This window comes from Bradysia coprophila, unplaced genomic scaffold (assembly GCF_014529535.1).
Source record: "Bradysia coprophila strain Holo2 unplaced genomic scaffold, BU_Bcop_v1 contig_248, whole genome shotgun sequence".
NCBI lineage: Eukaryota > Metazoa > Arthropoda > Insecta > Diptera > Sciaridae > Bradysia > Bradysia coprophila.
In genome coordinates, this window is record NW_023503509.1 from 1266884 (window position 1) to 1281715 (window position 14832).

Genomic DNA, 14832 nt, shown 5'->3' on the forward strand with positions numbered 1-14832 from the left:
ACTACTTCTCTAAATAAATTGATTAAAATCTGATTCTTTTTTGTAAAAAAAAAACTTTGGAACGATCGACTCGAGTTGAAATTCTACTGTAGGTTTATGAGCTGAAATGAGCATTTGAAATGAAAATATATCAGATTTCTGGGATACAACTGGAAATCCTGGAGCGTTTCTAATCGTTTCAAAAAAATAAAATGTTTTTTTTTTTTGAGAAAATAAATAATTTAAGTGGAGTCAGAGATCCGTTTAATGAGTATTAACCGGTAGACCAGACCAGCTGGTAATCGGTCAAATGAATTGGTAATTTAAGTGGTACTCAACCAGTGTCTACATGCACATTCAACTTGACAAAATCAAAATCTGCGTTTTATTGCAGTTCATTCAAAGCGATGTAAATATTTGATTCGCCAAATCGCCGAAACGTTGACAGTTGTCAGCAGTGAGAGAGAAACCCGAGAAACCGCGAGAGAACCTCGCAGACCTCGCAGACCATTGTTTCTTTAAAAAAAATTTCCTGTGGCATCTATCGTCAATTCTGAAAACTATGACAAAATTCCGCTAATATTCGAATCAATGATTTTTCTTTGTTTATAACTAAAACAGAATAGAATGTTATGATGAAAGAGAAGAAGATATTTTGACAAGTATCCCAAGGCCAAGGCTGTATACTTTGGGGAGGTCACGCAGCTGCAGATACGCGGGTTACACACCACGTTTCATACAAAAAATTCACCACGCCATACAAATTCAATTTTGGTGAATTTGTTTGCATGGAAAAGGTGTGTTCCCGCGTATCTAATATAATGACGATCTGCGTGACCTCCCCAAAGTATACAGCCTTGTCCCAAGGCAAGTTAAAATAAACTGGTCTTCTGTCCTCTCGCTCTCAACGTACCACGTTGAAAGAGAAGCAAACACTTTGACAAGTACCCCAATGCAAGTTATAGTTAACTAGTCTTCGGTTTTCTCGCTCTGATCTTAACAGTCTATAAGATATAGTTATATAGTTATGATCAGAGCGAGAAAACAAAAGACCAGTTAATTATAACTTGTCTTGGGGTACTTGTCAAAGTATTTGCTTCACTTTCAACATGTTATGATGTGAGTGAGAAGACCGAAGACCAGTTTATTATAACTTACCTCATCATAATACTCTATCATTGTCATGTGGATTTGTTATCTCAAATTAGTTGTCATCTTCACAAAAATCGTTGAAATTTATTAAGCATTAGTACATATAAATATATATCACAAAAATAACCTCAAAATTTGGAAAATGTATAAAGTGTTATGTTGCGAGTGAGAAGACCGAATACCAGTTTATTATTAGTTGCCTTGAGATACTTGTCAAAGTACCTATTTCCTTCTCTTTCAACATGTTATGGTGGGAGTGAGAAGACCGAAGACCAGTTTATTATAACTTGCCTTGGGGTTTTTGTCAAAATATTGCTTTCTCTTTCATCATAATACTCTATTTGAAATTTTATATTTTGGCGGTTAGCTTTGTGAAAATGACACTTAAATGCATAATGTCAAATGCACTTGACAATGGTCTATAGATTCAAACGTTATCTTGTGTAATTGTCTGTTTCAATGACTTTTTCAATGCACTAGAGGTGAAAACAGACACAGCTCTCTGCGTGACTACCGAAATCGGACTATTTTCCAGTGGAATTTTGTATATGTGGCCAGAAAGGTATTCAACCCTTAGAGGCCAAAATCACTTTCAAAAAAATTCTTAGAAGCTTGTGTGGCTAGCCGGAGGTGATCAAAAACCGAAAACATGCACTTTTCTTACAGATATTACAGATATTTCTCCAGTTACACGAGCCGTATGTACAGGCTCGTGTGGGGTGTCATTAGAAAGGTAACTTTATGTTGTTTCAGGGCAAATAGGGTCGTATGGGGGTTTGGAAACATCTTCGATGAAGTACGAGAAGTTGAAATGTATCAAACGTCCTTGAAGATGATCTATAGTAATACCAGACTTAGGCCAAGCGCAAGACTGACTGTAAACCTTGGAAATATCTCAGTGTCTCAATTCTCATACGTTCGCAACTTTTAGAATTCGTAACTTGACAGTTCTTGTGGGATTTTATACACACAGCTGTCAAGTTACGAATATTTGGAGTTAAGAAAATACGAGAATAGTCGCCCAGATTGGCATTTTATTAGATATTCGGACATGACACACACGATTTTTCATACAACAAAAATTACCTACTGTGAAGCTTTCAGAGTTAATTCCTTGAAATCAAATTCTGCCACCTCCTTCTTCAATTTTTGAGATACCCAGAAAACTTGTGGAGAATCACTACCATCGTGACTGATTTTCCGATCTACATGCAAATGGCATGTCTACTTAACTCCAATGTCTTTGGTAATAATGACAGCTTGTCAACCAGTGCAAATGTCTGTCGCATGCGCTTTCGACTGTCAAGCACGTTTCCATTTGGAGGTTATTGTTTTCATTGGAGTCTGTACGTTCTGTACGCGAATTGTTCATTTCGGTAATTTATCAATTAATCATCAGCGATTTCGGAATGGAGGATGAAGATGATGTACCTCAGAGCAGCGTGAATTTTATTCCCTGCCTGTACTTTCTAAAGAAAGCAGTTGCAAAGGAAAAACCAGAAAAGGTGAGTTAGTATAAATGGTAACATACCGGAGGTGTGATGGTCGAACTGATGGGTTTATTGTATTGAAAATTCAGATCACCTTAACACAAGAAGAATTGGCTCGGGTGATTAATGAGACGAAGGAAGAACTTGAAGAGTAAGTTTGATTGTCGATACATTGAAGACTGATCAAAAACTTGACCAATCCCTCCTTTGTGCATACAGAAACAGCGATGAAGAGCAAGCAGAGGTTGCAAATGCCATGGAAACATCGGATAATGAAGAGCCACGACCAACTCAACCAGCAGCGACCGGTAATGATCAAGACGAATATAACTTCGACAACTACGACAACGAACTCAATTTACAATTTGCCAATTTGGGCGATGTTGCTGTTATCGACGCCTCGGAACAGATACAAGACGACGAGGATTCGGAAGCCGAAGATGACTTAATCAAAACCAACGACAATTTACTTATTGTCGGGCACGTGGATGACGATGCAGCTTCATTGGAAGTTTTCGGTTAGTTGTGGCAGTGCCGTCTATCTCGGGTCAAAATTTCATTATTTTCGATTCATTCCAGTTTATAACGAGTCCGAAGGAAGCTTTTACGTGCACCACGATTTTCTGCTTCCCAGCTACCCGCTTTGCATCGAATGGATGCATTATGATCCGGAAGCACGTGATATCGGTAACATGGTTGCGATAGGCAGTATGGACCCGATCATAACCATTTGGGACTTGGACATACAGGACACTCTGGAGCCTGCGTTGAAGCTTGGCTCGAAAGGAAGTCGAAAGAAAAACATTCCCAAATGTGGTCACACCGATGCCGTATTGGACCTATCATGGAACCCGAACTTTAGGTGAGTTTTGATTACATTCGGTTTTCGGTTTAGCAATTTATTGTTGATTTATGGCATTTCAGTCACATTTTGGCCAGCGGATCAGTGGATCAAACTGTTATATTGTGGGATCTGGATGAATTGAAACCACACACAACCATCACCGGATTCCAGGAAAAAATCCAAAGTCTCAAATTCCATGCAACCGAAGCACAAAGTCTACTCACTGGCTGCTGTGACGGTACAGTTCGACTGTACGATTGCCGTGACCCGGAAACGATCCAACAGAATGCGAAAATCTGGAATTTCAGCGGCGAAATCGAACGTATTGCATGGGACCCGAACGACGGCAACTATTTCTTTGCGAGCACCAACGAAGGAAACGTTTACTACTGTGATGTGCGACAGGATCGTCAAGTGTGGTCGAAAAGAGTGCACGAAAAGGAGGTGACGGGTCTGGCTCCGAATGCGAAATGCAAAGGAATGCTAACGACTACATCGTCGGACGGTTCGTTGAAGGTGTGGAAATATTCCGAAACCGATGCGGATCTAGTTTACGAAGAAGATGTTGGCATCGGGCAGATACAGTGCATTGGCATCTGTCCAGATAATCCATTTACAGTCGCTGTCGGTGGTGATAACAAACGGAAGCATTTAAGGGTCGTGGATGTCAGAGATTTCGATACGGTTCGTCGATCGTTTGGCATAAGTGTGCAAAACTGATGCGCCTTTCTGAAATACAATTTCCCTTTTATTTACACAAAACCGACGTCTTTTACACAATACAATCGTTCCGTCGATTCACACTCCCATTCATCAGGTCACATCTTCTCATACGTTTCGCTAAATCCACACTCCATGCAGGAATGGGTGTAGTCATCGTTCTCTTCATTGTACGTTTCTTCGCCATAGACATGCTGTTACAAGACAATCAAAACGAAAATTTGGTAAAATTCCAAAATAGAAAGCAAAGCAATGTCACCTTGTGCGGGCCCGCCGATGTCCGATCGAACAAACTACTTCGAACCTCCATCCGTAGCTGTTTCAGATTTTTGTTGTACTTTTTCAGCTTAGCCTTATCCCGTTTCTCGTCCCTTTCTTCACGCTCCTTGATCAACTGCTCCTCCGATCCCCAAACTTCCAATGCTCGTTGCTCGATTTGCAAATGCAAATACAATTTCATGTCACCCCAACGGACGTTGTGCGGATTTTTGCGCAGAATAAATTTCAAGATCGGTTCTCGTTTATCCAAATCGCAGTCCTTCAGCAGATACTCGGTTTTGGCCTCTGTTCGCGTTATCAACGAATGCTTCTCTTCACTGTCTCGACATGCATCACAGACCTTAAAATAACACAGCTGAAGGTTATAACGGACCATACTCCCTGTACTCTAGCATCTTCAAACCAAGTAGTTAAAATGTGTCATCAGATATGACTCAACAAATTCCTTGCTGCAGTCCAAGCATGTTTGGTATACAACAGGAATTTGAAGTGCTTCATCCACAACAGCTGATGCTGTCGATTCAGCCGGATCGTTGGGTCCGTTTTCGTTTTGAAGCAATGGCTGTTCAATGAGAAATCCACCGCCGCTATCGACAAACTTGTTTCCTTGGATTTTAATCACTTTCTTGCCATCGCCAGTTCTGAAAATCGAAGGAAATTAGTTCAACGAAGAACAAAGTCCTTTTACAAAACAAAAGTGAAGTACATACTCCCGAGCGTACGGATGCTGGGCGGTTAGTTTTCCAGTTTTAGTTGCACGTATCTGTAGAGCCTTTTCACGATTGCGTGCAATTCGTGCTCGCTCTGCAGCGGTTAATTTTGAAGCACCAGCCTCGGACATTTCATACTCTAAATACGATTATTATCAACTAAAAAAAACGCGGGTTGTTTCAGCAACTGCTATTACAAACACCAACAAAATATATCACTAAACCTCGCACAAAACAAAACCTTTGGTTCAAACAAAAAAAAATATCCGGAATGATGGTAATGACGGCTACGAAGAGAAAAATGTACTAGAACATCTTCAGGGCGCCAAAATATGTCGAATTTAAATTTGTTCAAGTTCTTTGACATCCAAGGTAGTCCAATATTGAATTTAACTTTCCCACTGTAACATTAAGACCACCAAACTAAAATTGTGAAGTCATAGAACACTAAGCGCCTGTTATGTCTCCAACAGTAGCTTGAGTAAAATTGAAACCACGGCAGAGTAACTTAAACCAGGCAAAAGTAGTTAATTTTTGAAACGTCAAATAATAAACTGTATGAAAATGAACTCAAATGAACACCGACGCAAATTGAATTACTACTAGACTACTAGATTATTCAGGTCCTTCAAGTCAGTCAAATCAAGCGCTCCTGCCTAGTTTACTTTACTATGCCGTGATTGAAGCTCATAGTGATAGGGATAGACTAGACTGGCAGTACATAATATGATTTTACTTGTAGCACCCCGCGAAAATGACTCATTACATGCATATGCATGACACTCTAGCAAGTACCCTATTTAGCAACCTAACCACATGCCTTTGAATTTTACATGTAAAATTAGAAATTAGTGAGGATTCTTCTGAAAAGCAGATGACCGAAATCGGACGTATTTTCAATTGGAATTTTTCATATGGGCCCTGTAAGGTATTCGACCCCAGAACCACTTTAAAATCAATTCTTGGAAGCTTGTGTGGCTGGTAAGAGGTCATCAAAAACCGAAAACTTAAACTTTTCTTACAAAAATTTCTCCAGTTACACGAGCCGTACATGGTCGTGTGGGGTGTCATTAGAAAGGCCGTGAAAGGCATGTACTTTCAGAGCAAATAGGGTCTTATTGGTGTTTGGAAGCATATACGACGAATTATGAGGAGTTGAAATGTTTAAGTGCTAATATTGAATTGCAGATGCAATCAAACTTCCGTAAACTCTACTTTCCCTGAAAGTATAAGCAATTACCTTTCTAATGACACCCCACACGACAATGTACGTTTCGTGTACCTCGAGAAATTTCTGTTAGAAAAGTGTAAGTTTTCAGTCTATTTTCGGTTGAAAACTTCAACTATACATATCTCAGTGTGGATGAATTTTAAACGCAATAAGTCCTATTTGCCCCGGAAGTACAATTACCTTTCTAATGACACTCACACGACCCTGTCGTGTAACTGGAGAAATTTTTGTAAGAAAAGTGCAAGTTTTCGGTTTTTGATGACCTCTTACCAGCCACACAAGCTTCGAAGAATTTTTCTGCAAGTGGTTTTGGGTTCTGGGGTTGAATACCTTACTGGGCACATATAAAAAATTCAAAAAATTCCAATAGAAAATGTGTCCGATTTCGGTCTTCTGTTTTTCAGAAGAATCCCTCTCAACGGTGCATGGTTCTACAAACAAAGGAATAAGGTGGTACTTTGACCAAGGTTCTGAAAGAACAGGCTAAGACACTTACGAAGGCGGGTGAAACACAAATCTTGACAAGTCAGACATGTATATTGTTTGAAAACAAAATTGTTTTTTGTTAAGTTGAAATAGTCATATACAATTTTCCAAACCTAGCTGTCGCAACAGGAAAATTTTGATCACGTAATTAACCTGTTCTTTCAGAACCTTGCGAAAAACCAGTCTATTAGGTATATGCTTAGACTAATTATAAATAACAAAATTTTGTTCGAGCGCTGAAGCAGAAGTAAATACGAAATGTGTAACAGTATAAGTACACGGTGGATGTACATTGCATAAATGACGATTCTGAACGATTGCATTAAAATGCTCAACTCAAATGTTGACTATTGAAAAAGCAAAACTGCATTTGGCGCCAAAAATGGGTGAGTCATCCCTTTCTCAAATGACCATAGCGTGGAATTTTAATTTTTTATGTCTTGAAATATCTGTTAGGATCCATCATACAAGTTTAAATTAATTTAAGCAATGGATGGTGGTTTCTTTACATGGTTTTTTATTGCAACAGTTACATTTTATAGGATGTCACCTTTTTCATGGCGGTTAAACGGAACTATCCATAATATTACATCGATTCAACGAGCAATATTATCAATACCCTCTCTAGCAACCAAACTACTTTGATTAAAGTGGGGGAAGAATCACGTAGCCATTGGAATTTACATCAGTCAGTCAAAATGTAGAATAATGTTTGCAGAATACAAAGAAATAAGGTGTGAATTTGACACAGGGAGCTGAGAGTTTGTTTGCTAGAGAGAGTATTATTAAAGTTAAAAATTGAAATAGTTTTAGCAGACTCTCTGGGTGCTCAATAGACAGTGAATCGTTATATTTTAGATTTCTAATGTGGGTGATACCATCCAACCTTAACGAATATATTATCAGAAAACTAGTATTAGGAGCTGCGTCTACTTTTATCGCGTGTGGAAATTTTGTTTTCTTCCCGGTATCCGAGTCAAATTTCCCGGTATCTAAAATCGTAAATTTGATTTTTCGCGACATATTTTTCCCGATCTTTTCGATTTCCCGGTATCTAAAGAATTTTTTTGAAAACTTCCCGGTATCCAGGATACCGCGGATAGCGTGAAATTCCACACGCGACTTTTATTCTAGTCGTTCAGGGCACAGATTAACAAAATAGTCAGATGGTCATTTATCTTTGATTCAGTTCACAATAAACAAATTCTGACGAAGCTTACCATTTCTTCTGCATAATCGGCATAATGTTCAGGCACTTAACACGATCCGTTTTTCGGTTCCTTCCGATTTACTATGTATTCGATTTACCGTAAATCACGAACAGGTTTCATCGATCCAAAGTTGCGTCCATAACGGTGCCACAAGGTTAATCTCTACGTTGGTTCGATAAGACAAAGAAAAATATTTTCATCGAAAATTCTGTTCAAATGGAAATTTATTTATGTACCTTCCGCGGACAGAAGTTGTTATATCAACAGAATTAATCATAAGATAAGAATGAGAAAAAAAACAGGAAAATAATCGGGAATTCCACTACTCTGCTGGTCCAGTTAGCTTCTTTTCTATTAAAAATAATTGTCCGTACTAGACGAAAATGCAAGCATGTACGGGGATATCTCAGCTATTTGCTTGGATTTACTGTGCTTTTTCTTATTACCTTTCAGAGGGCATTTGAGATGGTGCTCGGTCTGGTCGAATTTTTTATTGAATTGCATTTTGCATACGCGGCACTCAAAAATTGTACCTAAAGGGAAAATGTATCAATGACATCATTCTCGCAGTAAAGTCCAATCACCGGACTCACCGTTGTCGACGTGATTATGCATGTGTTTTCTTACATGATTTTTTTGTCGAAATGGCTTCTTGCAAATGTCACACGAGAACAGTTTTTCCCCTAAAGTAGAAAGTACACGAAAGTTGTAACGATTGAATAGATTCGGTCCACTACTTACCGGAGTGAATTAGTAAATGTCTGGCCAAAGTCGAGCTCTCGGCGAATGACGACTGACAAATGTTGCAGCTGAATGGTCTCTCACCTGGAATTTTTTCGAAATTTTAAAATTTATGCCGAATTCCGCTGTCTCTCTTAGAAGCTGGATGGACAAAACTTCCACTTACCAGAATGAACGCGAAGATGAGTAGTCAAATGTTCATTTCGACCGAAAGCTTTGCCACAGACAGGACAACCGAATCGCTTTATACCTGAAAATATTTCGAAATTTTCTCAGAGGTTTGGACATAGCTTTCACTATTATTCTCACATACCATAATGGATTTTAAGATGCCTTCCCAGAGCACTCTTGTCACTGAAATCTTTATTGCACGTTTGACAGACGAAAGGCTTTTCCCCTGAAATTTGTTTTCAATTTGAACCTATTTTGTCTACACAATCGTTCACTGTTCCCACTTACCAGTATGAATTCTAAGATGTACGGTCAAACTGCTGCTTTGACTGAAAGTTCTCTTACAAAATGAACACTCAAATGGTCTTTCACCTTTAAAGCAAAGAATTTTAGAAAAAAATGAATTTATTTCAAGAATTTCTCTCCGGAATGATGGACTCTCGGAAAGAGTGGACTAGAATTACGTTACTTTGTACTTACCGCTATGGATCCTGAAATGATCCTGAAAATTGCTTTTTGACTTAAATACCTTGCTGCATGCTGTACAGTGGTAAGTTCTCGGTTCTGAAATATGGATACGAAATTTGATTGAAGTGTTTTTAGCCAACGATGGCGTTTGCTTAATATTATGAGGAAACTCAATTGTTAATCACCGAAATAGACTAATAAGAAGGTGAAAAAAACATAGTATCGGGACAATTGTCTGAGTTAAGTTTAGTAAGCATTACTTTGACAGCAAGTTCATGAACTTCCGAAGGTCCTTTTTTAACAGATTTTCAGGATAATATCAAGAATTCACAATCAACGATTTAGAGTTACTCAAGGCTAACCTTTCTCATTTCACCCCAATCAGAATGGAACTTCCCTCACAAGCGACACGCTCTTCAAAAATTATCGCAAAATATTGATTTTTACCCGAGGGGGAAACCCGGGAAACCCGGGTAATTGATTACACACCCTCGAAGGAATTGAAGTAGCATCCGGTACAAAACTGCAGAAATTTCGACGGTTTTCGTTCGTTTTCTTTAAATTTGAAGGAAATCTTAGAAAATTACCGAAATAAAGAAAAATAAAGAAATTTTTTAGAAAATTGTTTCTAAAAAGTAGACAATGAATTGGACAGTAACAGTAAATATCGTCGAATTATTAGAAATTAATAGGAATTAAAGTGCAAATCCGCCAAAACGGAAATAATCCGGTAATTGAAGGAATTGAAAGGAATTAGTAATTTGATTTGGCACTATTTTGGCCAGTGGTTTTCCCCTCGTTCTTACCTTTATTTGCCGATTTCTTTGATTTTTTGACGCGTTTGGTGTTAACTGGCATTTTTTTGTGGTTATCGGAATGACTGCTGTTCACGCTAATAGCTGGCTTAACGTCTTCGAAAGGACAATATCCCGGAGCATGTCTGTTAGCGCACTTTTCGCAAAGGTATTCCAGCTCTGGGGAGAAGTCGCTGTTGCTGTACACACTAATGTCTGGCTTAACGTCTTCGAGTGGGCAATCTTCCGATGCATGTCTGTGCGAGCACTTTACGCAAAGGTATTCCAGCACTGGTTGGTCACTGGTGTAATCAACGCAAATGTCGGGCTTAACGTCTTCGAGGGGGCAATCGTCTGGAGCATGGCTTACGGGACATTTTACGCAGAGGTATTCTGGCCCTGGTTGGTCATTGTTATCATTCACGCTAGCAGCAGGCTTAACATCTTCGAGTTGGCAATCTCCAGGAGCATGTCTGTTGGGGCACTTTACGCAGAGGTATTCCAGGTCACAGTTGGATGCGGCATGACCGAAACATTGACATTTTGTACATTTGGTGCCAATGTCTTTTCTAATGTATGGGTGCCACGAAATTTTTTGCTGACAGACGAGTTTGATGGTCTTTGTTATCTCAGCTAGTATGGTGCCTTGCTCGAAATTAACCAACAGATCCATTTTCGCCTTTCCTTTTCCAAACACCGGTTGCACGCTCAAAACTTTCACCTGTTTACTTTCCAAGTCTGCAGCTATATCTTCAGGAGTGTGCGTATGATTAACACCCCTTAACACCATCCGCAACGGTTTTTTGTCTAAAGTTGTATACGTACAAAAGGAGGAAGATTACTTTACGTTTGTCCCACACCCCTTTCTCATAGCATAACACAATATCTGTTTACCTGACATCGTGGTATAATGGGATAAATAACGCGGATCCTTTTAGTAAAATGTTTTCTTATTTTCACAATAAACAATGAAATGGATACAAAAAAAATTTCACATTTTTGTAGTAATCAAAATATTTTACGAAAGCGGGATTTGACATCTAACCAAAACAAAATTCATTTTGATGAGAATGAACTGCGTGAACGTATAGTAGTAAAGTCACCTTAATGTCCATGCTACACAACGTACACAACATTATGTAGTTTTCAACACGACAGAGTAACATAAACCAGGCAAGAGCGGTTCATTTTTGAAACGACAAATAAGTGACCTAATACACCGTATGAAAATGAACTTTAATGAACACTGATATGAATTGAATTAATTTTATTCGCAAAATGTTTATAAGGCTACTGGATAATTCAGGTCCACGTAGATTGTAATAGATCAAGTCCAAGGTTAGAGACTGTTAACGACCTGTTAAAGGACGCAACGATTGATCTACACTCCAACATTTCGATACAAGTGATCGTACATACATGCATAGCGTTGTCCACTTCCCAATTATGATTTTCGAAGACTTTTGAAATGCCAACTATACGAGCATTTCTTCACACAAAAGAAGAACGAAACTTAAGTACCGTAACTTGAAGATGATCTATAGACTTTCACGAACCTCCACCACTCCGCCAACTCCATAGAGAAATTTTTATACCACTGATCAACTCAGAAGTATCTTCCAGAACCTTGATTTTATGAGGACTGTAGACATTCATAAAAATTATCAAAATTTCGTACGAGTTAACGAAAGCACGAATGAAAATTTAAACCACTGTAGGAATCTCAAAATTAAAAGTTTTCTCATAATGGCGCACGATATTTCCGATGATATCTCAAAATTTTGATTTGTCCAAGGCAGCTCAAGTTTGTCCCAAAATTGATTTATTTTTCTTATTGAAACAAACGAAGTAAAAGATTTTGCATGACAACGCATTGATCAAAAGAAGTGACTGACACCTACCGTTTGCCATCTGCGAAAGTGAAACCACCAAGCTTTTAATTTTTGTGCGGGCTTCGTTTCGAAACCAATTTTGTGTACCACGTAAAAAGCAACGCATTGTAAAGGATAAATAATTGAAGAAGAAAAAAAACAAAGAATCTGAGAATCATTACGCTCTGCGACTTCATCGATTGAAGACATTATTATCGTGAGAGTAAATTTATTTCGTACATTTTTTTTTGCAAAAGTTCTACGTGTTCTACGTTCTTCTCATATTTACTATTCAGTTTGTTGATTTGAAATTCTTGCACAGTACTCGATTTAAAATGGACAATACAGCTTCCGATTCAAAGGAAAAAGGTAACTTCATCCACATTCCTACATCCATAACGTTTCTTTTTAAGCCATTCAAAAACGTCTTTGTTGTGCATAACGGAATAATTTGATTGCAATAGAACAATGCCGTTTTCACATTTTGCTGTTAGTTTAATTTCTTTCATACGTTCTCTTCTCAGGATCCTCCAAGTCCTCCAAGGCCGGTCTAACGTTCCCGGTTTCAAGATTTCAAAGGTATCTCCGTAAAGGAAATTATGCGAATAAAATTGGTACGGCAGGTTCGGTCTATCTTACTGGTGTCATAGAGTATCTCGTCGCCGAAATTCTCGAATTGTCCGGTTCGGCAGCAAAGGAGAATAAAAGATTAAGAATTATACCGCGCCACGTAATGTTGGCCATAAAAAATGATGTCGAGTTGGCTGAATTGCTGAAGGATGCACTTTTTTCGGAAAGTGGCGTCATGCCGAACATACATCCGGCTTTGCATAGTAAGAATAAGAGTAAACCGAAAACAGTCGCACTAAGTCACAATGATGATTATGAGGACGAAGAAGACGAAGAGGACGAAGAGGATGATGACGGTGCTGATGGAAGTGTTGTGGCTGGTAGCCAAAATTTTTAAAGTGATCTTCGGACTTAACTAATTTTTTTTTTCTTGTTTTGAGTAATGTGAATAATGTGATTGATCTAAATTTTCTACTTTTTTTTGTTCATTAAAGATTCTGTGAAAATATTCAAGGTGTTTGATGAATATTCGTTCGTTTAACAGCCAGCAAGTGTATCGCAGTATAATTACAGTCTCTGCTACATCTTTTGCTCAAAATGTTCACAACATGTCAATGCAGTAGTCGGTGATAGTACATTACTATCTTGCTAGGACATTTTGTTGAGGGCTTTGGGGAGGTTGTATTTTGAGCCGGAGGCGAGGAATGCATCCCACTCGCCTCAACAAAAAATGTCCCAGCAAGACAGTACGGTACTTTGTTGTCTTAGAACCAGAAAATGCGAAAAAACCGCGGTTTAAAGCAAGACAGTAATGACGCTCCGTCTGGCCGCAAGACTAGAAAACTAGTTCTGCGAATAGGCTCTACACAGTTAGTTAGGATTAGAAAATAGCAGTTGCTTGCGAGTAAAATTCCTAGATCGTTAACAGTAGGTACTTTTACATCTACATTTCTATTCTGTACTCACACTTTACAACATGGAATTAGAAAGTATGAACCTAATGTTGAACCAATAATATTGGAATGAACTTTTGAAATAGTCTAAAAGTGTTTCCATTTCACACCGATTGATCGCGAGAATTTCTTGTAGATTACAGGCTGATATTAGGGATTCGTCGAGTTTTGTCCCTTTCACTCGTTCTTTAATTGCATTTCTTTTATAATTAGGAAACCATTTTTTTTTTTTTGGCAAGATTAACGGATTCATAAAATGGAAATCGAAGTAAATAGCAACAAATTTTACTTATACTAAGCAGAGCCTATTTTGTACTAACTTTGGTGAAATTTGGAGAAACTTATGACGTCGTGTTTCACTTACTTTCACCTAAAATTAGAATTTCAAGTGAACGATTTGATGAAAAAGTGAACCGAAAATTAAATTTCAACGCTTCCTTGTATGAAAATGACGCTGCGTTAGAAAGTATTTGTATTACGCACTTTCCATTTTGAATTTCGACCGCTCTTACGACGTCAATTTTGAGGTTACCTTTGGTTGAACTTTTCTGATCTAAATCTTACTGAACTTATTTAAATTATGATAGACTTATCAGAATTTCAATAGATCCACCGACATCAATTAAAAATGGCGAAACGTAGCGGTATTGGAGAAACTATTTCACCAAAATAGCAATGAAAGTATAAATCAGGTGTGATGGACAAACATACAAACCGGAGGAAATATCGATTTCACTTATTTTATACTAAGCCGGAGGTATTTTAACTTAATTTTCACCAAAACTATCGAGCTCAACAAATGAAATAACGTAACCTCAAAAAACAAACAAATTTCTATCTCAATTCATTTGTTGAACTCGATTGATTTGGTGAAATTTAAATAAAAAGTGACTTCGTCTGTGCTGCCGTAATTCGGAAGAAAAACAATTTCCAATAATATAAAAAAAGAAATAACTACTGTAAATTGTTAGTACCTGACTAAGCATAACATAAAGAAGGTTTTTCAGGTATACAGCCAGTTCGGCTTTTGTAGAACTTTGAGAATAATGAGAAAAATCACATCACATCCTTCTATTTGTCGCAAATAACGAACTAAAGTACAATGGGAAAACAATTCACATCTGCGACGAATAGAATGCATTTATTTGAAAATTATGCGCGA

General features: G+C 38.1%; 4 protein-coding genes across 4 annotated transcripts; 2 read left to right on the forward strand and 2 right to left on the reverse strand.

Moving 5' to 3' along the window:
- Positions 1-2376: 2376 nt before the first annotated feature.
- On the forward strand, positions 2377-4227 carry LOC119078286 (periodic tryptophan protein 1 homolog). The gene is made up of 5 exons (XM_037185776.1): positions 2377-2636; positions 2711-2772; positions 2841-3139; positions 3201-3483; positions 3546-4227. Exons 1-5 carry the CDS (start codon positions 2541-2543, stop codon positions 4183-4185), a joined length of 1380 nt encoding a protein of 459 aa, XP_037041671.1. The 5' UTR covers positions 2377-2540; the 3' UTR covers positions 4186-4227.
- LOC119078287 (DNA repair protein complementing XP-A cells homolog) lies at positions 4186-5445 on the reverse strand. Its single transcript, XM_037185777.1, has 4 exons — positions 5175-5445; positions 4868-5105; positions 4445-4804; positions 4186-4379 (listed from the first exon to the last, which is right to left on the reverse strand). Exons 1-4 carry the CDS (start codon positions 5303-5305, stop codon positions 4284-4286), a joined length of 825 nt encoding a protein of 274 aa, XP_037041672.1. The 5' UTR covers positions 5306-5445; the 3' UTR covers positions 4186-4283.
- Positions 5446-8295: 2850 nt separating this feature from the next.
- Positions 8296-11345, reverse strand: LOC119078283 (zinc finger protein 260-like). The gene is made up of 9 exons (XM_037185774.1): positions 11171-11345; positions 10289-11083; positions 9495-9578; positions 9303-9386; positions 9157-9240; positions 9010-9093; positions 8844-8927; positions 8696-8785; positions 8296-8635 (listed from the first exon to the last, which is right to left on the reverse strand). The coding sequence occupies exons 1-9, from the start codon at positions 11175-11177 to the stop codon at positions 8457-8459; spliced, it is 1491 nt and encodes a 496-aa protein (XP_037041669.1). The 5' UTR covers positions 11178-11345; the 3' UTR covers positions 8296-8456.
- A 976-nt stretch (positions 11346-12321) lies between these two features.
- LOC119078289 (histone H2A-beta, sperm-like) lies at positions 12322-13214 on the forward strand. Its single transcript, XM_037185779.1, has 2 exons — positions 12322-12516; positions 12672-13214. The coding sequence occupies exons 1-2, from the start codon at positions 12483-12485 to the stop codon at positions 13112-13114; spliced, it is 477 nt and encodes a 158-aa protein (XP_037041674.1). The 5' UTR covers positions 12322-12482; the 3' UTR covers positions 13115-13214.
- Positions 13215-14832: the final 1618 nt, after the last annotated feature.